The following is a 22,465-nucleotide window of genomic DNA, read 5'->3' on the forward strand; positions in this document are numbered from 1 at the left end:
TATAACACTATTTTGTATATATACTATTCTACCAACTCTCCTACCATATCTCTCTATTTCTCCTGTTCTCAACCACCAAAAACCACCAACCAATACGACAATAACAACAACCAACATTCATTTCATTTCGTACTCATTTGCCATATATACCATGTGCATATAAATCAACATTGTCATGATCTCTCGCGTAGCTCGATCAACAACAGCAAAATCAAACAGATTCCATGGATTTCCTGGATTTTCATAGTTTCTATGGCGGTTAAATTTTGAATCAATATTTCCCCCTCAATGACAAGTACTAGGTACAGTCGCCGTTGTTATAAATCGTCGTCGTTGTTATTTGTTGTCCTTTGTAGACCTCTATATTTTTCGCTGTTTTCAATGCCTTCTTGGGGAACTCGAATTTGTAATCATTTTTCTTAGTTGCTTTTTAATTCAGTTATCACATATAGCTCTGATTTTGTATACACAATACACAATACTTGATTGATTTCTATGAAAAATCTTTTAATAGCATGACTTTTTGCTAGTTATGTTTCCAATAAGACTATTTGAGATCTGATGTTTTTAATTTTAATTGTAATGTCTGACATTAATTTTAAAACTTGCATTCGATACGCTATAATAAAATATGTATTTATACAAAGAAAAGTAAGTTCAATTACATTTAATTCGAATTTAATTTCAAGATGTTGAGAACAGTATTTAATAATAACAGGTCAATCTCTAAAATGACATCACCTAGAGTTTTCCTTTTGAAATAAAGAAAAATTCAAAATTTAGTAAAATCGAATGATCTTTTCAGCATTAGTTAGGTAGCTATATGTGTGATAGCTACGTATGTTCTCAAATCAACATTTCAATAATTAGAATTTTATAAGATTTTTTTATTTCAGATAATTAGCTCATCAGCCATTAAATGTTTTAATAAAATTCTGATATTAGATGGCTGATGAACTAATTATCTTAAATTTCAAATAATAATTATAATAACTGGTTTTGTTAACACTAAAATTTATACATACATACATATGTTAACATGCCGATTTTACTTTTAGTGTGCATCCCAAAATGATGCGTTGCGCTTTAATAGATTGATTAAAGAAATATTCCAATATTTTCGAAAGTTTGCTTAATCATGTTTGTTTATTGCGACAGAGATGAAAGGAATTTATCAAATTCTTATTTTGCAACTTACTTTTTGCGTATACATACATATATCAAATTGCAGATGACACAAAATTAAACATATTGCTTACGTTTTTTTTTTATTTCTTTGCAAAAGTTTTGTTCTTCGTTCTTTCTAAGTTGTTGTTGCTGTTTGTCTCCTTCTTCGTACGATGGCTATTTCTTGTCATTTTCCTTTTCATATGCAAGTTCTTCTTCAAGTTTTCTCTACATCCATTTGTTGTATTTGGTTTTTTGTTGTTCATTTTCGTTGTTCAACTTCTTCGCCTTTGTCTACTTCTTCTTCTTCTTCATCTTTCTCTTTTTGTTTTCTTCAATTTGATGCCACAAACCAATTGTTGGCCGTTTTGAACGCGTGTGTATGCGTGCGTATGTATGTGTGAACTTGTGAGTGTGTGTAAGTTTTTGGGGCTTGTTGTTGATGTTGTTTGTTGGGCACAATAATTCAATGTGTTTTCTTTTTGTGGGTGTAAACACACAAGCACACTTACATATACACACACACTCAAACACCTATAGACACAAACACACACTTGCTACTTTACCTGAATGTTGCTTATGCTTTGATTGTGTTTTGTTTTTCACTTACTTTACTTAACATAATGTCTCTGGCCGTATCAGATAATGTCAGATTCAATGTGAAACTAACTCGTAAAAATTTGCTTCCTGCATATGTACAACAGGTGCCACCGGAGTCTAAGGCTGGCCTGGGCAGCGGCGGCGATATGCAGCAGCAATAAAAACAGGAACAACAACAAGAACAACAACAACAACAGCAGTAACAGCAGCAGCAACAATAACATAAAAATATGACCATAAACATTTTTCTGATAACAGCAGCGGAAAGCACTCAACGAGAACCAAACGTGCGAGAAGAACGTTTACGTAAATTACATTAAATGTAATTTATCATAAACAAACACACATACACACACAAACTCACACAAAAACACGAGCATAAAAAGAAAGAGAAAAGAGACGCACAGCCAACAGTGATTGTCACATAAATAGAGCCAAAATGGCAACAACAAAACGTAAATGGCATTTTGTATAAAATTAATAACCAGCAAAAATAAATGCAAACAAAACGAAAAATCAACATGGTTGTGAATAACATAACTCACACACACGCACACGCACACACACTAACACGTACACGCACACGCACACACAACTACCAGAGCAAACTGGTCGAAATGAAAAGTGAGAAAAATACTTGGTCGCATATAACCATAAACGGAAGTGGGCGCTGTGGATGTGGCAACAGCCCCATAATCAACAACAACAATGTCTAAGTGTCGCATATTTTTTGTATTTCATATTTTATGCATTTGTTGCATAAATTTCCAATGCGTTCTACAAAGAGAAAAAATGAAATTACGAAATATTGAAGTGCAAAGGTCGACAGGTGAACCAGCGACCAAACCATGAACAGGTCGCAGGTCGGAGGTCGGAGGTGGCTTTGCGGTTATCGTGGGATTGCCAAAAGTGTGTACAGAGAGTCTCATTTGAGTTGTAGAGGAAATCACTATCATAAATCAATTTACAAACATTTGAAAAGCAATTTAAATGCCATTTTCTGTTGGCAATGCGACTAAAATGCATTTTAAATGCAGATAACTTAAATAGATGATCTACCTTTATTATTTATGGCTTTCTTTTGTAAATTTATATTGCACAATAATAATAAATTCAAATAAATTCAATTAGGTAAGCTAATAATAATAGTTGAAAAGTCTGTTGTGTTTTTGCTCAAAATGAACAAAGAATTGCTCATACGATTATGTAGAAATATCTTATATATTTAAAAAATATATGTAATTTCCTTTACATTTCTGTGAACACCAATCGAGATTTACTTAAGATGACTGCAAATTGTGAATCTTTGAAAATTTCTATGAAATCAAAAAATTTGAAAACAATGCGACAAAATGCAAAATAATTGAAAGCAATAGTAAATACAGTAAAATATGCACAAACTTATTAAATAGACAGAGAGAGAGAGAGAGATGGCCAAAGAGAATTATAATTTGATTTGCAAATAAGTGAAAAAATCACAAAGAAAAAGTACGTTATGCATGTAAGTAGCGCAATAATAATTAATATATTGAATATTTAAATAGTTATTTGAATTCAGTTCGTGTTAATTGCAACAACTTCGCAATGAAGGGCAAACCAAAAAGTACATTTCTAAATGAGCATAGTAAAAGAAAAATACAAATAAAGCGAGTCCCCTAAAATTGTCTAGATAATTAAGTGAAAAATCAAACTAAACATACATTAAATACAAGTAAAAATGAGAAACGAAAAGGTCAAAAATAGCTGCGATACACATAAAAAATTCAAATGCAAATTGCGACTGTCAGAAAGTTGACAAAGGACAACAAAATAAATGACACCGCATCACAGACCCGCATCCGTGTCCTGCAGCCTGCCCCATAAAAAGGAAGCAAGTAAACAGCTTCGTACACTAACACATACACACATATGTATGTATGTGCAAAAGGATTAGCTTTAATTAGGTTTTTTCAGTGGCGCAGAATATACCAGTTAATTAGCAGCCTTCTGGCAATTGCGGTTCTTAATTATAATGCTCGACATACGCTGTAGCTGTATACGAAATTCAGAAATTCCTTAGTTAGTATAGTTTATAATAGCTTTAGAGAACAGTTACTCACTTTTTGGTCGAGTTAGTTTGGAAATATGCAGGCTCTTCAATATGAACTCTAATTAGTAGAATTTCGTCTTAAGTGACATATCGTTATATTTTGTCAAGTTATAGAGCTTAATAAATAATTTAGTAGTCAATCTGCAGGAAATTTCGCGTTTGCTTTAACTAATTCGCAGAATGAAACGGGCGCCAAAAATATGCTACAGAAGCAGCCAACTCATTCACTCTCTTGTCATATGTACATACTATGTATGTATGTACTATACGTGTTCCTGGGGGTTGTGTGCATGTGTGTATGAATACTCATGCTTAGGCGGATTTTTGAAAATTTTACGATTCCTTGTGACGCGTCTGCAAAACGCACCTAAATTTGGTCGCCTCGCTTGTCACAATTAACATGTGAGAGTTTGGCGTGCACACACACACACACACACACACATACACATGAACAGTCACGCCCCTGTGAATGGGCCAAGGCATTTCATTTTTAGACTAAAAGGTCGCCACAGCTGTGGGCGGCATAAAAAGGGCAGCTGCTGTGTGCGTACGTATGTGTGCGTACGTATGTGTGCGTGTGTGTGTGTGTGTGTGTGTGTGTTTTGTTGACACAAAAAGGTGTTTGCTTAAAGTGGATGACAGAGAACAGACATTGGGGCAGAGCAGAGGCAGCTGGTCAGCTGAAAGGCGCACTCACACATTCAGAGACAAAAATGCAGAGAGAGCGAGAGTGAGCGAGTTGATCTGTTGCCTGGGCTAATCAGGGCTGCGGGGCGGCTGTGGAATTTATATGTATGCCTAAAAGTATGCTATATAAATTGAAAATTAAATTGCTCTACAATTTTAAGCGCTTTCCATGTAGTGTACTAAGGACCAATTACCAAAACAAAAACTCTTAAAATATAATTATGAAAATATATAGCAAAGCGTAGTGAAACGAATAATTGATTCATTAATTCCCTAATTTGCAATACATACATATATATTATTACCTTAGCAAGTACTTCAATATACACATATACATATAGTAGTTACTGAATATTGACTTATATAAAATGCAATTTAGTAATTATACAAAGCAAGGCGTATACATATACTTACATTTATTAACACATACATACATACATACATAAAATATGTATATACATAAATTATGAAGTATTGTAGTTTAGTTTCTTTAGTGGATCAAGCGTTGGCATTATTCGAGTTAAATTTCAACCAAAACCAAAAACAAAACCAATTAAAGCGTAATGAATATAGAGATTAATCGAACTTCAAAACTGTGTACTGTTAATTAGATTGTTAGCTCAATGAAAGCGGACTCCTTGGCGAGACTGGCGATCTGTAAAAAATATGAACTAAAGTAAATCTGTAATATATGCGCCCTATAACTATAAATACATGACTATACTTTGATATATGATACATACATAAATACATACATACATATACATATATTTTATAAACAACTTTTACTCTTTAATGATGAAAATTTTAATACTCTGTCTTCAGCCTTAACAAACAAAAACAAAATCGAAATCGAAAGGGAAACCAAATGAAATGAATTCATACTAAAATGTCAGTAGAATTATTAAGAAGTGTCTCAAAATGTGCATGCAAATTAAACCTATGCACTTGTTAGCTAATTTTTAATGTAAATAAGCTTTAAATCGTTACTTTCTTCGATTATTTGTTTTGTTATTATTAACTTAGCAGGACGTTTGACTAAAAACCAATCCTATGTGATCCAACAATTTCTTCTCTTCCATAAGCAACCAAAAACCAAAAAAAAAAGAAAATTATAAAAAAAAAAACAAAACAAAAGAGTAATTAAATGATAATTGAATTTAAACATTGACTTAATTAGCTGAGATGTTAAATAATTTCGCAAGGCATTTAGCAAAAACCATAAAAATATATATATATATACTTATATACATACAATAAACCAAAGCATGAGAGCCAAAAAACAAACATGAAAATGTGACCTGATTAAAGTGTATTTTAAATCGGGGGATAAATTCAAAGTTCTATGTCGATAAATCAAATCCTCACCACTATGTGCCAAATTAAAAATGAAATAGTGCAACCAGAGTTGGCCGCAAAGTGTGCTATTCAATTTACAATACGGCGTGGCGTGGCGTTAGTAAAAAATCGAAAATGTAAAGAGGGAATAAACGACTGCAAAATCTGCATAAAACATTTAACGAACGACGGGCAAAAGATGACCACACCAACTGGTAACTGGCCCCAACTGCTACCGCTTTGCATGGCGCAAACATTCGAAGCATTTGCGGTTTTCAGACAGGTCAACAAAGCGGCACGCAAATGGCCACGAAATGTTCGACTGGCATGCAATAGCCAAATAGGTGAGGCAACTGAGACGTTGGCAAACTTTTCACTTAATTGGCCAATTGTTTGCCAAGGCGATGATCACGAAAAAATGTGTTGCATATTTCATGGCACCGAAACCTCGCGATGCGAAGTCATAAAGACGGCACATTCGAAAAGTCATTATTTCACCAGGTTACGGTTTATTTCGAAGGCGGTTCTCTTTCTAATTGGCAACTAAATGAAGCATACTTTTCAGGGCGTTAGAACATTGTCAAGTGCAACATCAGAGTCGGCAATTACCGCCACACAATGACCACAAATTACGGGCCACTTAAAAGGTAACTTGAGCGGTTTCAAAGGGACAATCAACCTTGAGAATTGTGTTGAGTGTTTATCAAACTAAATTATATCTAATTTCAGTGAGTATTCTGGCAATTCAAGTTGATTTTAAAATCTTAAATTATTTTTTTTTATTTTATTTTTACTGAATTTAATGCAGTTTAAACCTTAATACAATTCATATATTACAATAGGATGTGCATTGGCGACACCTTAAATTTAATCCCAATTTAAAACAAAATGTGAATGTGATGATTAACGGCACACATTTTAACTTTATACTAATTTCAAGTTCATTATTCTTATTTTTTGTAAAATTAGTAACAATCGTATAAATATTTTATTTAATAATCTCGTTAACGCGAAATATATTATATAAATAATTAATATGTAAATAAAACTGCAATTTAATTTTATTAAAGTATTAAAAAAAACATTCAAGTTCTTTATCGATTAATATTGTTAATAAATTAACCTATCCATTTAATTTCTATTTATATTTTAAAGACAATAATAAATTAAGGCTCATATTTTTAAGCAAAATTATGGGTTTGCAACTCATTTCAGTTTTATTGAAAGATTTTTATTTTCTTGTTTGATGTCTAAATTTGGAAATTACTTAAGTAAGGGAATTTACCCCACATAGTGCACTGTACAATACTAAATAAAAACCGAAAGAATCTTTATTTCTGTCATTTATGAATCGCCATTTTTGCATTAATAATATTTTTGGACGCTCATTAAGTATATTGTTATTTTTGGCGCTGGCCTAATGCCAATCAATTCTGCGCAGTGTCCCTTGTATTGTAGCCTCACCAACTGTTAACAGTTGGCAATTTTTTGCCCTATTGTCAGAGGGAGTCGCCCGCTTTGGACAGCTGCCAGACCGTGGCCAACTTCAATCTTGGTTGGGGATGCAGATGCTATGTGTACATACTCGCATATAAATAATTTACATTTCGCATGGTCACGCACAAATCATGTGAGGCAGCCACAGACAAACTGACAAAGCGGACTCTGCCCACATCCCTCCGATTGCCACCTACAACCTCCATCATGTCCATGACTGAGAATGGTTCATGGCTCTGCGAGAATTGAGTTGGGATCTTGGGGCTGATTTGGGGCTGGAGCTGGAGCTGGAGCTGCATGATGCGTATAAAAGTGACAGTTTAACATGGAAACACACTCAAAACGTTAATTGATATGCAAGCCAAGAGTATACGAATGGCAGGGATCAAATGGGACGGGATAACAAAAGTTTTACTGGTTTTCCAGGCGTTCGCTTTGAAAATGATGGCAATGACTTTGAAATTCTCTTACAGTTTTATTGACTATAGCTTCTTTTGAACAGTCATTTAATTCATGATCTACGAGCGATACGGAAATAATAAACCGTGAAGATGTCACGACTGAAACACGTAAATCAAAAGATTAATTTATTTGTATCCAATTTCACAACTTAGCAAAATGGGAATCGATTAGACAACAATGTTCAACGCATCTCGAATGTTTACTGAAGCAGGGCTTATCTTTTTTTTAGGGTTTGTGGAGATACGGTATGAGTATTGTAACGATATGACCCAGCGATAACTGTTGTTATTATCCACCGAGGTAGCAGGTAGCATTTTCTTTCATTTAGAAATGTGATAATATTTAATAGTTCAAACATGTTTTTACGTGGCAAGCCAATCCCACACGATCTGACTTGAGTACAAAAATTAGATAATGAATGAATGAGAGTAATTTAATAAATATTAATTTCATTAATTTCATATCGTCAATGTACTGTTTTATACTTCCTATATCGTTGTTATTCGAAGTAGTCAGACATTTGATATTCGAAATTCGAATCAGCTGTTTTCTTCCCGCCTTTTCAATGTACGCAAAAATATCGATATATCGATTTTTAATGAGAAAAGAATCTGGTCACACTGGCCATAATTTCATCAGAATAATATTAACTGCAAACAGCTGTTCAATTGTTGTTGTTCTTGCTGCAGCTCAGGTGTTTCTCTGTATTTATGTCTTATCAATGAAAATGGACATGGACAACCTCAATGATGACTGCGTGTGCATAATAATGGAATACCTATCTCTGGTGGACCAAATAGCAATGGCACGCTGCTCGCTGCGCTACGAGGAGCTTCTGTGTCAAATTGTATGGCGAAAGCCCCGATTTCGGGAAATTTCTGTATCATACACAATGTTCGCGCCGCTTAGCAAGGATGATTACATGTACTTCTTTGAACTGATGAGTTCGCAGATGGAGAAGCTATACATATGGAATGTGCACGAGAAGGCCTTCGATTCGTATCTGGGGAGACATCTCATGCGACCCGAGCTTGCCTTCTATCTGCGCCTGGATATGAGCAATCTGCTGGAACTGTGCATCACTGATGACAATATGAACAACAGCATGGTACAGACTATCACTAAGAGTTGTCCCAATTTGCGGAGCTTGAGCGTATCCAGCGCCTACATTACAGGAAAGTTTATGGTTGGACTGCACAAACTAAAAACACTTGTGGCCCGCGAGTGCTCCATTGAAGCCACACACCTCGAGGAACTACTGGCCCAACTGCAGCTCACCACTCTGGATCTAACCTCGAACAAAAACCAAGTGGAGGAGACAATCCTACAGGCGCCAGCCTCGGGTCTGGCCCGTCTACAACGCTTAGGCATTTCGGATGCTCAGAACTGTGGCTTCAGCGTGGCGGAGGTGCTGCCCGAACTAAGGGAATTGGTGGTGAGCTATCACGATATGGAAGCGCAAGTGCTGACTGATATGCTGGAAAAGACACGACAACTAGCATCGTTATCAGATACGAAGTTTCCGAAGCGGCTGCAACTGATAATGTGCAATGTCGTCGACGTTGAAGTTGCTCTAGAGCAGATAACTGGCTTGGAAACACGCAGTCCCCGAGAGGCGCCAAAATTCTGTGAAGTACTAAAGATTATCTACAAGTGTAAATAAGCTCTTTCGCACCATTTAAAGAAGTACGCGTGACATTACTTTTTAAATGTAAAGGTTCCTTACAAAGGAAATTCCCATTGAGTCTAGTTTTCCAACTTTCCATGCAAAATCATTGATGTTGGAATTATCATGTAAGCCGCTTTCAAAAAGAATTGTCCCACTTAACTCTATCCCAAAGAAAATCCTACTTAACCAAAAATTGTCTAATTTTCACTATTAAAACCATTCAAGTTTATGACATGGCATCTTTTAAAGTAAACTCTCTTTCCGAAAGGTATTCCTCCATCCACCAGACCTGAGTATAGTCTATTAACTTTCTATTTAAAGTCATTGGGAATATACTTTATCGTTGAATGTTAAGCCTTACTCGAAGGGAATGCCCCATTAAACATTATTATTGAATGCCCTTTCCCCACTTTTTTGTTCAGGTCTTAGTCTAGTCGCGTAACTTCCAGTTGTGGTTAGAAACAACAAATCCGTAATTGTAGGTCTCTAGTGTATTCGTTGATTTTTTTGTAAATATTTATTTCTTTTTTTACAAATCAGTTAAAAACTTTATTTAAACAGGATTACAATTAATGTGTAGGTTTATACAACTAAATTTGTCAGGCAACATGCCAAAAGATCAAAAGAAATAAATTCATTAGACTTAAAATTTGTCTTGTTTGTTATTTACGTAATGCCGAAAACAAAAACGAACATTTTCATTGTGCCAATAATTAAAAGTAATACATAATATAATGAATGAAATGAATGGTAAAAAAGATCAAATCAAAAAATGATTGCTCATAAAGTCAAAAAGAGGGGGCACAAATATGAGAACAATACCCCTGCAAAAATACCACTAACTAGGAAGGCGGCAGCAAACATTCCGGCGGTTATCTGATATTTAGTATTAACAGTCTGCGGGGCGTACATCATCCCCAAGGAACTTAAATAGCCAGAGCTGAATGACATTATAATGGCAATGATCCAATACACCCACTCGTTCGAAATGAGCACAGGCAGAGTTCTTTTAAGCCCGTTCGGATTATAGTTGCACAAGATCATTAAAGGTATAAATGCAACGCGTAAAACTACGGGTACAACCAGGAATTTAGGTTTTGGCCACTGTATCCACGATGTGACCAAACTGCCCAGCATCGCGAAGACATTAAATGTCAAGAAGCACGTGACGAGGGTAAAATACTTTTCTCCAAGAATGAAATCGTCCGAGCGCTTGATATCCGAATGGACAGCGGGGAATACGGCAAGTGTGACAAAGAATGTAAAGAATATATTGAAAAGCTGAGGTGAAGCCTTCTTAAAGATCTGCCAATAAGGCACTTTTAGTGGTGTTTTCGATGCCGATGAATTCTTATCGTTCTGTTTGCTCAACATCTCGTAGTGTCTAAAGAACTTGTTCAATGGCAAAGCGAAGTATGTGTCGAAGCACAATAGTAAAACCAGAATTGCAGTCACAAAATAGTAGATAGCCGAAGTGCGCGGCGACTCAAAGAATTCGCTGCACAAGATTGACATGATGGTACAAAAGCATCCACTAATATTCGAGCCCAAAACCACAGCACCAGTATATTTGGGAGGTAGCGACGCAACGAGCCCGTAGATTGTGCTTTGATAGATGCCATTGCACTGTATCAATAAATAATAATAATAATAATTGATAATCATTAAAATCGAGATAAAGTAATCGTGAATTGTAAATCTTACCATGTTTATTATAACTACTGTGCACATGGTAGTCCAAAAGAATATGCCAGGCCACTGTTATGAAATGAAAGACATTGTTTATTGACCGAGCAAATGTTATTCTTAGTGATAAGATGGTACCCACCTCATAGGAATCCAGCATAGCGAGCACTACAGTAACAATCAGAATAACTATCTCCAACAATATGGTGTAAACAATGCGACTGGTCAAATCGCCACCTAAATTGATGAAGATATTGATCCAATTAAAGAGAACGTTGGGGATTTGTGCAGCGAATCCCATGTTCTGCATAAAGTTTTCACTATATTTGGTTTCCGTTTTTATTGTATTATTCAGTTTGAAGTCCTCAAAGTACGATTTGGCGGTAATAAACATGTTCCATGGCATCAAGGTTCCCAGTCCATGCAGCATAAATATTAAAAATACAATTTTATATTTATCAAGTGGCGGCTGCTGCAGCGAGGCGCCTATTTTCGACATCATTGAAACGGAGCCTTTGCCATTGATATTAGGATCGGGTTGCATTTGTGACTCCCATGATGGATTTAATGTCACTGGCTTTTTTGATGATATAAATGGCGACTCTTCTCCTTTTCTATCGCCCATCTTCTCGCTGCTCAACTATAGATCTGCTAATTTGAAAGACAACGGCAAAGTTGTTTATACTAGATATGGGCGCGACTTTAATTAACTGTTAATTAGCAGTTGGTTGGCAACAGGTTCCACCAGTTCCACACTAGTTTGTAGCTGGAGCTGGAACCTGGTCTTCCTAATAACAACAATGGGCTGTCAGTAGCCGCAATGAACTCTTTACCGGCTCGTTAGGCAAGAAAAGGCACTTTTATGTTAACAAAAACAAAGTTAGAGAGAGCCCTCGGGTAGCAAGAGTTCTTTTCTAAAGGTTAACTCGTTGAATGGAACTGACAAGCGCGTGGTTTACTCGGTGTTTTTTTATCAGCTATTAGCGTTGCCATTTTCTTGAAAAACATCGATCATCGGTAACATCGCGTCAGCAGTGTAATAATTTAAATCGATTATATTCCGATTATTGCGGCAATCGCGCGTTTGTGGTGCCTTTCGTTATAAACAACGTGATTACTTGTTGCTGTTAAGATATTTATGTGATTTTTTAGCACAATGCCCAGCAAACCCAACATACCGAGTATACAATTGGGCGATTATATTGTCATACAACGCCAAAAGTACACAAAACTGCAGAAATTTGGCAGTCTGGATGCGACGGCCACCTTGGGCAAGGAGCACCTGGAGCTGAAGTCGCTGCTCGATCAACCATATGGCTCCACATTTAAGATGTGTGTTAAGGAGTCGAAGGCGGGCAAACGGGGGGCACAGCGACAGCATACCCTGGAACTGGTTAGCGAGAATGAGCTACGGAGCATTCGCGATGTGCTAAATATTTCCAGCAGCGGGGCTGATAATCGCGACATTAGCGACAATGGAGAAGCCCAAGCACTAAAATCCGAGGTAGATAATTGATTCGAGGATTAAAGAGCAATGTGTCTATTAATTGATTTTGCAGGATATCGAGCAACTGCGTGAAGAGTGCAGTGAGTCCAGCAAGATCATTGAGAAGCTGGTGGAGAACTCAAAAACATTTCACACGCGCACCGAATACTCGCAGGACAAATATCTCTTGAAAAAGGAGAAGAAATATTTTGAGTTTGTGCAAATCCGCCAGCCAAGCATACGGCTAATGGCCGATATATTCCACAGACAGGATGCCGAAAAGATTATGGGCATCCGAGTGGACACGCTCTCCCAAATCATCTCGTATTCCGGCGTATGTGGCTTTGGCAGTTATCTACTATACGAGAGCGGTACTAATGGCTTGCTGCCTGCCGCCATGCTGAACTCCATAGGCGCGGCTACAGATGCCACATTGGTGCACATGCATCCGGGAAATGTGCCACAAAAGCAAGCATTGCTGGCATTAAAACTTCCCCTGGAGCAACAGCAACGCTGCATCTCCGTTAATTTGTATTCTGTACTGCGAGAATTCTACCAGGGTGATAGAAAGCTAGACGTCTCAATTGCTACTGAGGCAGCAGATGCCACGCAAACAGACGAGAACAGTGCAACAACATCTGAGGAACAGACTGACGCAGTTGAGCCCACGACGAAGAAGCCCAAATTGGATGAATCGCCCAACTGTAAGCAGTTAAATAAGTGTTTAGCATGTTGTGATCAATAATTAAACCTGCTTCATTTCAGTAAACAACAGATCAGGACCACTTCGTTGGCAAGTGGAGAACAAACGTGCCTCTGCGCTAATGCACGAGAAATTCGATAACCTCGTCATGGCTGCCAAGGAGCACCCAACAAATATTGTTGAAGCATTGTTGCCTCTTGTAAAACCATCACGACCCATTGTCATATTTAGCACTTGCAAGGAACTGCTGCAGGAGACATATATGGAACTAAAGGCGTCTGGAAAGGTGACAAATTTGCATGTGACTTCAAATTGGCTGCGAACCTATCAAATACTTCCAAATCGCACGCATCCCGAAGTCAACATGAGTGGCAACAGCGGCTATCTCTTGACTGGCTACACTCTGAGCTAATAATTGACACCGATTGTGTTTTATACACTACGTAGAGAGTATATCATTCGATGAATGCAGTCCACATCCATTTAATAAATCGAATTTTTGATAATATCATGCAACATTTTCTATGATGTGTGTTGTATGTGTGTGTGAAACAGCGCTCCATTTGCAGTGTATGGCATTCAAATAGGTTCGGCTTTCTTGAGCACGTAGTAGTGGCCGCACTCGCAACGCTTGGGTGCGCCCTTCTCCAGCCACATCCATTTGGGCGCACGATCATCATGGCACAGACAACCAACCATGCGACCATCGAAAACCGATGGAACCACTGTCGGGTCATTCTCTCTGCCTGCGCCGCGCTTCATTGGCTTAGCCATGGCCCAAGGATCATTGCAGCCCGCTTGACGCAACTGCAGCTCTCGCTTGAATATCCCAGTGGCCAGCTCCATGTCATCCGTCAACTCTGGGAGCAGTGATAAAGTTAAACCCAAGCAAATTGTTGACCAGCATCCCCCACTTACGTTTCTTTGCCACCGGGGTTGTGCCTATGCCGCGTTGAGCCACAACAGCTTTGGCCCCAAATGCTCCAAGCAGCTTCTGCAGCCCAAGTTGTCGCATCAAGCCACCGAGTTTATGCTCTCCACGCTGAGTCAACTGCGAAACAAGACGTTTCGTAGGCAGCGAGGACTTCAGCAGACGAGAAATAAACGACGACATATCTATCGTCTGTTTTTAAATAATATAGCAGTATATTAATTGACTAACTTTTGAATTTTTAAATTCAATATTCTTTTAGTTTTGTGTTCTTTCTCTTCGCAAAGAAATTATGGAATTAGTGCTATATTTTAAGGATGTTGATAAATAATAGTCTATCGCCTACTAAGCATCATTTTAAACTAATAAAAATGTGTCTGAGGTTTGTAAATATTTCTTAATCTGCAACATTGATTGTTTCCTTACGGTTCTTTATTAAGTACCTTGGCATCGTTCTGCCTTTATTTTCATCTTCTTTTTCGTATTTCCATCGTTAACTTATGTGATAATCGAAAGCTATTCTTTATTTAATCGTTAGCCGTTAGATCTTGAACCAAATCAAAACTATAAATGTTGCCCGGTTGATGGATGTACGTCCAATTTTTTGGGTTGGGTTGATGTTTGTTTATTGGACAGCTATTAGTTGACTTTAAGCTTAATAGTTGTGTTCGTTTTTGTGTATTATTAATTGGTTTATTTAATTATTTAATAATAACTCATTTAAACAGCTGCCTTCTCGACCAGTTTGAACCAGTGTCCGCACTCGCAACGTTTCTGGTTGCCCTTTTGCAACCACATCCATTGCACGTAGGTCTGATCCTCCTCGCCTGCATAAGAAGTTTTTTAGTTGACAAACACAAATAATAAGTAAATTTGCACAAGCACTTACAGATGCAACCCACAATGCGGGCATCGAAGGCCGATGGAATCAAGTTGGGGTTCTCCTTGGTGCCAGCACCGCGCTTGAACACCTTCATGTCGAAGGGATTATCATTGCCGGCGGCCTTGAGCAGCAATTCACGCTTCTCGATACCTGTAGCATGCTCCAAGGGATCGTTCATCACTGCAAAAAGAAACAATTAGTTGATAAGCTGATAATCAAACCCCCTATTTTCCCCACCCTTTCCCCTGCGTCATGCATTGAATCAGCTGTGTTCGCTGGTTACATAAAGGCAAACGTAAATTGCAACTCCGTGTGTAATATCGATTCTGTATATGTCTCCTGCAGTTTGAACCACATACTGTGAATAGTGCAACTTTGTAGCTACAGTTTGTCCACAAGATACATTTAGACACATTAGCCACTATTACATAACCTCCCTCCACATTTGCACGGCGTTGAGCTGCCACAGTTAGCGTTGCACCATGGCTGCTGCCATTGCAGTTTGCTTTCTGTATAGTTTATCTCATGCATTATGTAATTTTGGATCGTTGAAGCCAGGTGACACATGGATGCAGGCAAGGCGGACGTGACGACGAACGATGGAGTTGGAATCGTTCTTTGTGGGTGGTTGGCGGGTTGATTTGTTACTTACTTTTGCAAGTGCGCACGGAGTGGTATGTCACATTTTGGCGAGCAGCAGCACGCAGTGCCATGCGTCCACACATAGAAGCCATTGTTCGTTTTGCAAAAATTTGTTGGTCTTGTGAAGAGGCGATGAACAAACCGAATTCTTTCGTAATTTTTCACGGCGAGACTCAGGGCAGGTGTCGGTTCATGAGTTGTGTATTCCAGTTCTCAATAAGTTCAGTTTCATGTGTTTGCGAACTGGTTCTGAAGTCAATTTATCGATAATTACAAGCGAGCATTTTTTAATATTGATATATATTGTTAAGTTGTCGACATATACAGTAAGTTAAGCTGTAAATTTATCCAAGTTACGCTATTGTCAACTATTTGTTTCTTGATTTACATTTATTATTAGGTTAACAAAATACAGTAAATTCAATATGTTCGCTACATTTTCCTGGCAATTATTCCATCACTAAAATAGTGTTACCAAATTGCCTATATAGCCTATTTCCACTGCCCCTCAGTTTTTTACGTTTCGAAACGACTTTTTTTCATATGGATTTTTACATGAGGCGAACGAAACATTCGACCTAATCGAAAAAAAAAATCGAAAAAACGGTTTTTTGGTGCAGTGGAAAAAGGTAAAGAACATATTCTATATTTTCTGGTATTAAAACAAAATATCACTTCAATAACTTTCTGGTTTTAATACGTTATTATGAAAATAACAATATACCATATAAAGTGTTACCAGCCAACGTCTGAGCTACTATATTTACTACTATTTAAATATGATTAGTTCAAATTTAATGTACGGTCACGCTGGCAATGTGTCATTTAATTTCGTCAAATTCAGTAATACGGGGGTGCTTTAATTAATTAATTTGCATTATTTTCACCAGAAGAGGCAGCGTCGAGCTTTCGCAAAAGCTGCAACAACTCAAGTTGCACTAACTAATATTGAAGTCACAAGCGACCTAAACCCAAAATCAACTAATTTCGCAACTTGCGAGTTGTGCTGTCGACAGACGCCAGACACAGCAAAGCAGTAAAGCAAAGTTGTCTCAAGGCCAAGGAAGTCACAAAGAAATTTTCAATTGCAATTAAACATGAAATTTGGGGCAACACAAAGAATCGAGCAGCATTTTTACAATCAGCAGCAGCAACAGCAGCAGCAGAAGCTAATAAATAAAAAAGGCGCGTGCGAATCGACAACGTTCAGTAAAGTGTCAGTTATCAACAATTGCAAACGTGTGTTGTGCAACAAAAGGCAGCAGCAACAGTCGCAAAAACAAAGACAATATTGGAAACATAAAAGCTATTGCATAGCTGCATCTTGATTAACACTGTTTGTATTTAATCAACGCACCTAAAACAAACCAAAAAATTAAAAGAACACTCGAAAATATCTAACCTAAATTTCTGAACGCATAAAATCAATAAAAACCCGAAGAAAAACACGTGTATTTGAGTGCCGCCAATAGTTGTGTTGCCGCCAAACGCGTGTGTAGACTTTTTCGTGGAGACTCTCTCCGCCTCTCTTTGTGCAAAAAGGACACTGCCCTACAAGGCTTGCGTGTGTTGTGTGTGTACATCGACGATCGCCATCAAGATCAGAAGCAGTCAAAGCAAAAACAGCACAAAAATTCGAGGTTTTTGTGAACAACGCAATAACAGCAGGAGCAAAAACAACAATATGCCGCGTCGTAATAAGAAAACACCAGGCAAAGGTGAGTCACAAAATCATTTCTTTTCTCATGTTAATAGCAAAAGTGCGTCGGTTGTGTGGGTGTTTGTTGTGCAATTCAATATTTTTATGATTTGACCTTTGTGCACAATGCTCTGGCATTCATCATTAGTCATCTGTAAATCTGTATGTATGTAAACTTTTAATAAATAGCACGAAATACATTTCGATGGCTTCGAAAAAAAGCTTTTGCTTCCAACCTGTTTGGCAATCATCGAAAATAAGTAGTATAATTATTTTTTGTTGCTTTGCTGGCATATTAAAAAGCTTTGCACGCGCTCAGCTGGTGAAACAGGCGAACGAACGAGCAACAAAGAAACAAAAAACAAATACATACAGAAAAGTATGTTTGCTCAGTAGAATAGACCACTGAGCCACCCTATAAGTGTTTTTAGTGGGGAGACTCTACTTCGATGACAAGTCTCAAGTACTCTCTTCGTATTTACATTTAGGGTATTGCTATATGCAATCAGTTGCGTTGCGTGTTGTGGGCATTCAATGTCAACTTATCAAACAACGAAAAGCAAAACCAGCAAATGCCTGTGAATTACAAATTTTAAAAAGTATTTCTATTTGCTTCTGTTAATACCGAAAAAAGCTTTTCGTAATGATTGTGAAACTCTGGCGTGCTTCTTTTAAAACATGAATTAACAACTCTCAAATAAATGTACTGCAAACTGACCAAACTACTTTCAAAACATACAATTTTTTCGAATCTCACTCCATCACTTCATAAACAGCTGTTAGTTATTACGAAATAAACAACAATACAATGTGAAGAAAATGCAATGTCAGAAATTACCTTATTCAAAACCAGTCTCAGATGCTATGTGAAAAACGCATTTGTTGTCTATAGAAAGTTGCGAATGTTTTGCCTTGGCAACAAATTAGAATTGAGAAAACTTGTTGCACAACATAATTTGAAGGTCGCTTATTCGCCCCGAAAATGCGACTTCCTTTTTTTAATCTCTCAGTATGAAAATGTACAGAATGAATGTGTATTTATAGCGTGCAAAGCAAACCGCTGCAAAGCGGAAAAATACCATATGATTAGTTTCCTTAGTATATACATATATCTATTTATTTTCACTTTTCGCTCTCTCGCTCTTCATTGCATTCATTCTCTCGCCGCTGAGTCATTTTATAAATCTTTGGATTTGAGGTTTCGAAAACTCTGTGCATGACAGGTTATGAACTCACTCGACAGTTTTGGGAGCATTGTCACTGTTTTAGTGGCACTGCTATTGAATTTCTGCAGCATTTTGTTCACAGTTTGATTGGATTTTTGTTTGCAAAGCAATGTACAGTTTTAGTACCATTGTACATTTTACAGTTTGAGATTTATTTTAAGGTCTTCCCATTTTCTTAAACTATTGCAGGTCGCACCAACGACTCGAACTCTGAGGACGAGTCCTTTGATAATGTTAGCGTTTATTCGCATGTCTCGGAGGCAGCCTCTTCGGAGGCAGCCGAGGAGCTGGCCAACGAACGCTTTGAGGAGAAATTCGAAAAGGCCTTAGAACAGGCAACCGAGAAGTCGGCCCAAACTCGCGTCCAGGCACTGCAGTCGATTTGCGAATTGCTGATGCATCGCTATATGCCCGACTTTGTTGAGGACCGTAAAATGACGCTGATGGACTTTGTGGAGAAGAGTGTGCGTCGTGGTAAAGGACAGGAGCAAGTGTGGGGCGCACGTCTGGCCCCGTTGCTGGTGTTGCAACTAGGCGGCGAAGAGGGCATGTCAAAAGCCATGAACAGCTTCCTATTGAACACTGTGCAAGACAAATCTGTAAGTTTCGATGCACGCGCCAAGTGCTGCACCGCATTGGGATTGCTGAATTTTCTGGACTGCGAGGATGTTGGTGAACTGGTGCAGTTGATGCAATTCTTCGAGACCATCTTTGCTGGCAGCTATTTGCGTGGAGATGACAAGACACCCATCTCAGTTACTGCCGAGGCTGGTACTCTGCATGCCGAGGCGTTGTCCTCCTGGGGATTGCTTTTGACCCTCATTCCCTCTGGGGACTTTGTGTCCCTGATGACCACTGGCCAACACAAGTTTCCGTAAGTAATCCAAGCAATTACTGTTGAATTTGAAATTGTGACCAACAAGCTTATTGCTTGCAGATCTATCAAACGCTTCTTGGGACTGTTGGAGTCGCCACACTTGGATGTACGCATGGCAGCCGGAGAAACAATTGCTCTAATTTTGGAATCGGGCCGTGCACATGATGAGAACTTCCTGGAGGAGGACATCAGTGAGCTTTGCGATGCCGTTAAGCAGTTGGCCACCGATTCGGCTAAATATCGTGCCAAACGTGATCGCAAAACTCAGCGTGCCACGTTCCGTGATGTTCTGCGCTATTTGGAGGTAAGCCCATGAATACGACATACTGTATATATAGATAATTGAATGGTTATTATTACGTAATTTGAATTCAACTAAAAAAAACCTACGAGTTTACATCGAGACAAGTTTTTAAACGATACATCAAAAAACCTATTTTGGAGTCAGGCTTGAGATAGATTTGCAAGTCAAAGAAATCTCTTCAAGGCTTCATGTCAGTGCAGTTGAATCGAACCTCATGACGACAGTGATTCGCCAGACACTTAGAATGATCGTGAAGTTTATTGCGCATAATGATGCAGCCATTGCGACTGATCGAGTCCATGTACTCGGTGAAGTTGGGAACTTTGCGGAACGTGCTTGATGCTGCCTTCCAGTGCGAGTTGTTGCCCGAGTTTACGAATTGCGACGAATCCGAGAACGAAGTCTTGAACGGCTTATAGGCTTGTTCACACTCATCCGCTTGCTGCTCGTAGCCTGTGGTATTCTCGCGTTCCATTTGTCGCATCACATCTGAACGGAACTCAGAGCAGGGAGCTGCATTCGTCAATAGCTTGTCCGATTTCATTTTGGATGCCTTGTCAGTTGGCTGCATGCTTTCGTAAATACCTTCGGGATACTCGTTGACATCGCAGTAATCGATCTGATAGGTGGTAAACATGCGATTCGTTTCCAATCGACGACCGAGCTCCTCCTTTGGCATCAATTTCAGGCGCTCGTACAGATCGGGGTAAACGTTACGCAAGATTTTGAGGAAGCGATTAGGCTGCATCTTGAAGCAATCCGATTCGGGAGCAAGTGCCATTTTGTCCACTTGATCCTGTGCTAGTTCTGTCGGTATAAGACGCGGATCCACCAAGCGACCCATCGGTGCAATGCCTGTCCATTCAACGCCAGCACAGCTGTTGACAGCGTCTTTCGGGGGTTTTATAATGTCCTCTTCAACGCATTGACACTCGATTAGTTTAGCACCACCGAAGCCATCCTGACCCTTAAGGTGCGTCATAAACTCGTATCTCTTCGCGTTTGGCGGAACATAATCGTGCATGTACGTGGAGAGCATCATTTTTGGATACGGGTCAGAACAATTTATTACTAGAATTTATTTTTTTTCTTTTTTTTTTTTGAAAGATTTTTTTAAGTTAATATAAATTCTACATAAAATTTTGTCTGTGCTGAGAAGAAGTAAAAATTGGATTTAAAATTATTTGATTAACAAAAAAAGGGTTGTTTGTTTAGTACTTCATACGATTGTTTTGCTTTCAACGCTTACTAAATTAATTGTCTTTTGCCTTAAAGGAGGACATTTCACCGGAGATCAATATACGTTTTGGAAATGATTCTCTTACCCTGGACGCCTGGTCCATACATCATCAATATTCGGCTTTGTGCACTGTCATGGGTCCTGGAATGACCTCCCAACTGCAGGAAAATGAATTCATTCGCGACATTTTCCAGTTGGGTCCGCGTCCAACCAACACTGGCATCAATGGAAACGCTAAGACCAAGCAGTCAAAATTGGAGCGGGTAAGTACATAGATTAAATTAAGACTATAAATAATTTATTAACGTTTATGTATTTATGTGTATTTGCAGCATTTGGTGAATGCAGCAGCCTTTAAGGCACGCTCTATTACGCGTGGGAAGAACCGTGATAAGCGATCAGCTGTTTTTACATAAGCAGGATCAAATGGAAAGAAGAAGGTCAACGTTGCAAAACTCCCCACTTAGTTGAATTGTTCCACTTTAGATCATTACTTGGCCTATATAGAATACCAAAAGCTGCAAATAGTTGTACAATTAAGGCACTTTCGGTAAAAATTTCATTTCGTGACTAAATTTGAAATAGCTTTTAATAGCAACTACAAAAAAATATATATGAAAATTCATTAGCTTGTTAGCGTTTAGTCGATTAGCTCATAGCACAGAACTTATTAGATAGTAATGTGATCTGCAAATTGAATTTTCCCTTTGGCATAAAAAAGTGCCAGATAAACGACTGTGTGGAATTTAGTTTATTTTATTTACATTTAAGGTCATTTTACGTTGTTGTTCAAAGATATATAAAAAATATATACATTATACAAATAAAATAGCAATTTTTCTGTATTTGAAAGTCATGATCAACGATGCCGATTGACTTGGCTTTTTTATGCCTATTATGTAAGCGTAATATATACTTATACATATATATTTGGTAGATAATCGTGTAAAATAAATGTATAACTGTAGACCTAAAGAACAACTAAAATGAAAATTGTGTTTTCTTTTTGGGAAATATATTCTTTATGGGAAGAGGTGTTTGACTATATTCTTGACGCATTGCCAGATAATTTGCCTAACGAATAGTTGACTGCCTCGAAGATAGCTGCAATATATTTACGAATTGCCTTAAATTGGACGTTAATGAAAATATGCCGAAACACATCTGAGTTATTAAATATATATATATATTTGATAAATATTTAGACTACTATTAAATCAAATAATGCTAAATGTGCTCGACTGTAAGATATCCGCTGCCCATTTTTAAAACATTAAAA

The 22,465-nt window shown here is 37.9% G+C and overlaps 8 protein-coding genes across 12 annotated transcripts in view; 4 read left to right on the plus strand and 4 right to left on the minus strand.

Moving 5' to 3' along the window:
- Positions 1–4,165, plus strand: part of LOC127565121 (uncharacterized) — a 37,935-nt gene extending 33,770 nt beyond the window's left edge. Inside the window, exons 14-15 of one of the 3 annotated variants that reach the window (XM_052002295.1) lie at positions 192–302; positions 1,872–1,923. In XM_052002295.1, coding sequence (XP_051858255.1) covers positions 192–263 — 72 coding nt within the window. In that variant the 3' untranslated portion in view covers positions 264–302; positions 1,872–1,923. Of the gene's footprint in view, positions 1–191; positions 303–1,871 lie in introns of all 3 variants that reach the window. The other 2 variants (XM_052002294.1, XM_052002296.1) reach the window with 2 other exon arrangements.
- Positions 4,166–8,434: 4,269 nt separating this feature from the next.
- LOC127565294 (uncharacterized) lies at positions 8,435–9,994 on the plus strand. The gene has a single exon (XM_052003217.1). The coding sequence runs from the start codon at positions 8,439–8,441 to the stop codon at positions 9,501–9,503; it is 1,065 nt and encodes a 354-aa protein (XP_051859177.1). The 5' UTR covers positions 8,435–8,438; the 3' UTR covers positions 9,504–9,994.
- Positions 9,995–10,051: 57 nt separating this feature from the next.
- On the minus strand, positions 10,052–12,174 carry LOC127565291 (equilibrative nucleoside transporter 1). 3 transcript variants are annotated; one of them, XM_052003214.1, is made up of 4 exons: positions 12,029–12,174; positions 11,338–11,843; positions 11,214–11,267; positions 10,052–11,135 (listed from the first exon to the last, which is right to left on the minus strand). In XM_052003214.1, exons 2-4 carry the CDS (start codon positions 11,818–11,820, stop codon positions 10,290–10,292), a joined length of 1,383 nt encoding a protein of 460 aa, XP_051859174.1. In that variant the 5' UTR covers positions 11,821–11,843; positions 12,029–12,174; the 3' UTR covers positions 10,052–10,289. The 3 variants fall into 3 exon arrangements, with proteins under 3 accessions (XP_051859174.1, XP_051859173.1, XP_051859172.1); XM_052003213.1 differs by having other exon boundaries at positions 11,338–11,846; XM_052003212.1 differs by having other exon boundaries at positions 11,338–12,174.
- Positions 12,175–12,226: 52 nt separating this feature from the next.
- On the plus strand, positions 12,227–13,895 carry LOC127565292 (tRNA (adenine(58)-N(1))-methyltransferase non-catalytic subunit TRM6). The gene is made up of 3 exons (XM_052003215.1): positions 12,227–12,699; positions 12,755–13,385; positions 13,447–13,895. The coding sequence occupies exons 1-3, from the start codon at positions 12,352–12,354 to the stop codon at positions 13,794–13,796; spliced, it is 1,329 nt and encodes a 442-aa protein (XP_051859175.1). The 5' UTR covers positions 12,227–12,351; the 3' UTR covers positions 13,797–13,895.
- LOC127565296 (cytochrome c oxidase subunit 5B, mitochondrial) lies at positions 13,810–14,621 on the minus strand. The gene is made up of 2 exons (XM_052003220.1): positions 14,303–14,621; positions 13,810–14,244 (listed from the first exon to the last, which is right to left on the minus strand). The coding sequence occupies exons 1-2, from the start codon at positions 14,496–14,498 to the stop codon at positions 13,964–13,966; spliced, it is 477 nt and encodes a 158-aa protein (XP_051859180.1). The 5' UTR covers positions 14,499–14,621; the 3' UTR covers positions 13,810–13,963.
- A 122-nt stretch (positions 14,622–14,743) lies between these two features.
- On the minus strand, positions 14,744–16,033 carry LOC127565297 (cytochrome c oxidase subunit 5B, mitochondrial). The gene is made up of 3 exons (XM_052003221.1): positions 15,851–16,033; positions 15,205–15,378; positions 14,744–15,142 (listed from the first exon to the last, which is right to left on the minus strand). The coding sequence occupies exons 1-3, from the start codon at positions 15,930–15,932 to the stop codon at positions 15,036–15,038; spliced, it is 363 nt and encodes a 120-aa protein (XP_051859181.1). The 5' UTR covers positions 15,933–16,033; the 3' UTR covers positions 14,744–15,035.
- A 626-nt stretch (positions 16,034–16,659) lies between these two features.
- On the plus strand, positions 16,660–22,015 carry LOC127565293 (interferon-related developmental regulator 1). The gene is made up of 5 exons (XM_052003216.1): positions 16,660–17,558; positions 18,955–19,639; positions 19,703–19,946; positions 21,222–21,449; positions 21,519–22,015. The coding sequence occupies exons 1-5, from the start codon at positions 17,525–17,527 to the stop codon at positions 21,600–21,602; spliced, it is 1,275 nt and encodes a 424-aa protein (XP_051859176.1). The 5' UTR covers positions 16,660–17,524; the 3' UTR covers positions 21,603–22,015.
- On the minus strand, positions 19,974–21,127 carry LOC127565295 (uncharacterized). Its single transcript, XM_052003218.1, has one exon. The coding sequence runs from the start codon at positions 20,986–20,988 to the stop codon at positions 20,125–20,127; it is 864 nt and encodes a 287-aa protein (XP_051859178.1). The 5' UTR covers positions 20,989–21,127; the 3' UTR covers positions 19,974–20,124.
- Positions 22,016–22,465: the final 450 nt, after the last annotated feature.

Source organism: Drosophila albomicans, chromosome 2L, assembly GCF_009650485.2.
Source record: "Drosophila albomicans strain 15112-1751.03 chromosome 2L, ASM965048v2, whole genome shotgun sequence".
NCBI lineage: Eukaryota > Metazoa > Arthropoda > Insecta > Diptera > Drosophilidae > Drosophila > Drosophila albomicans.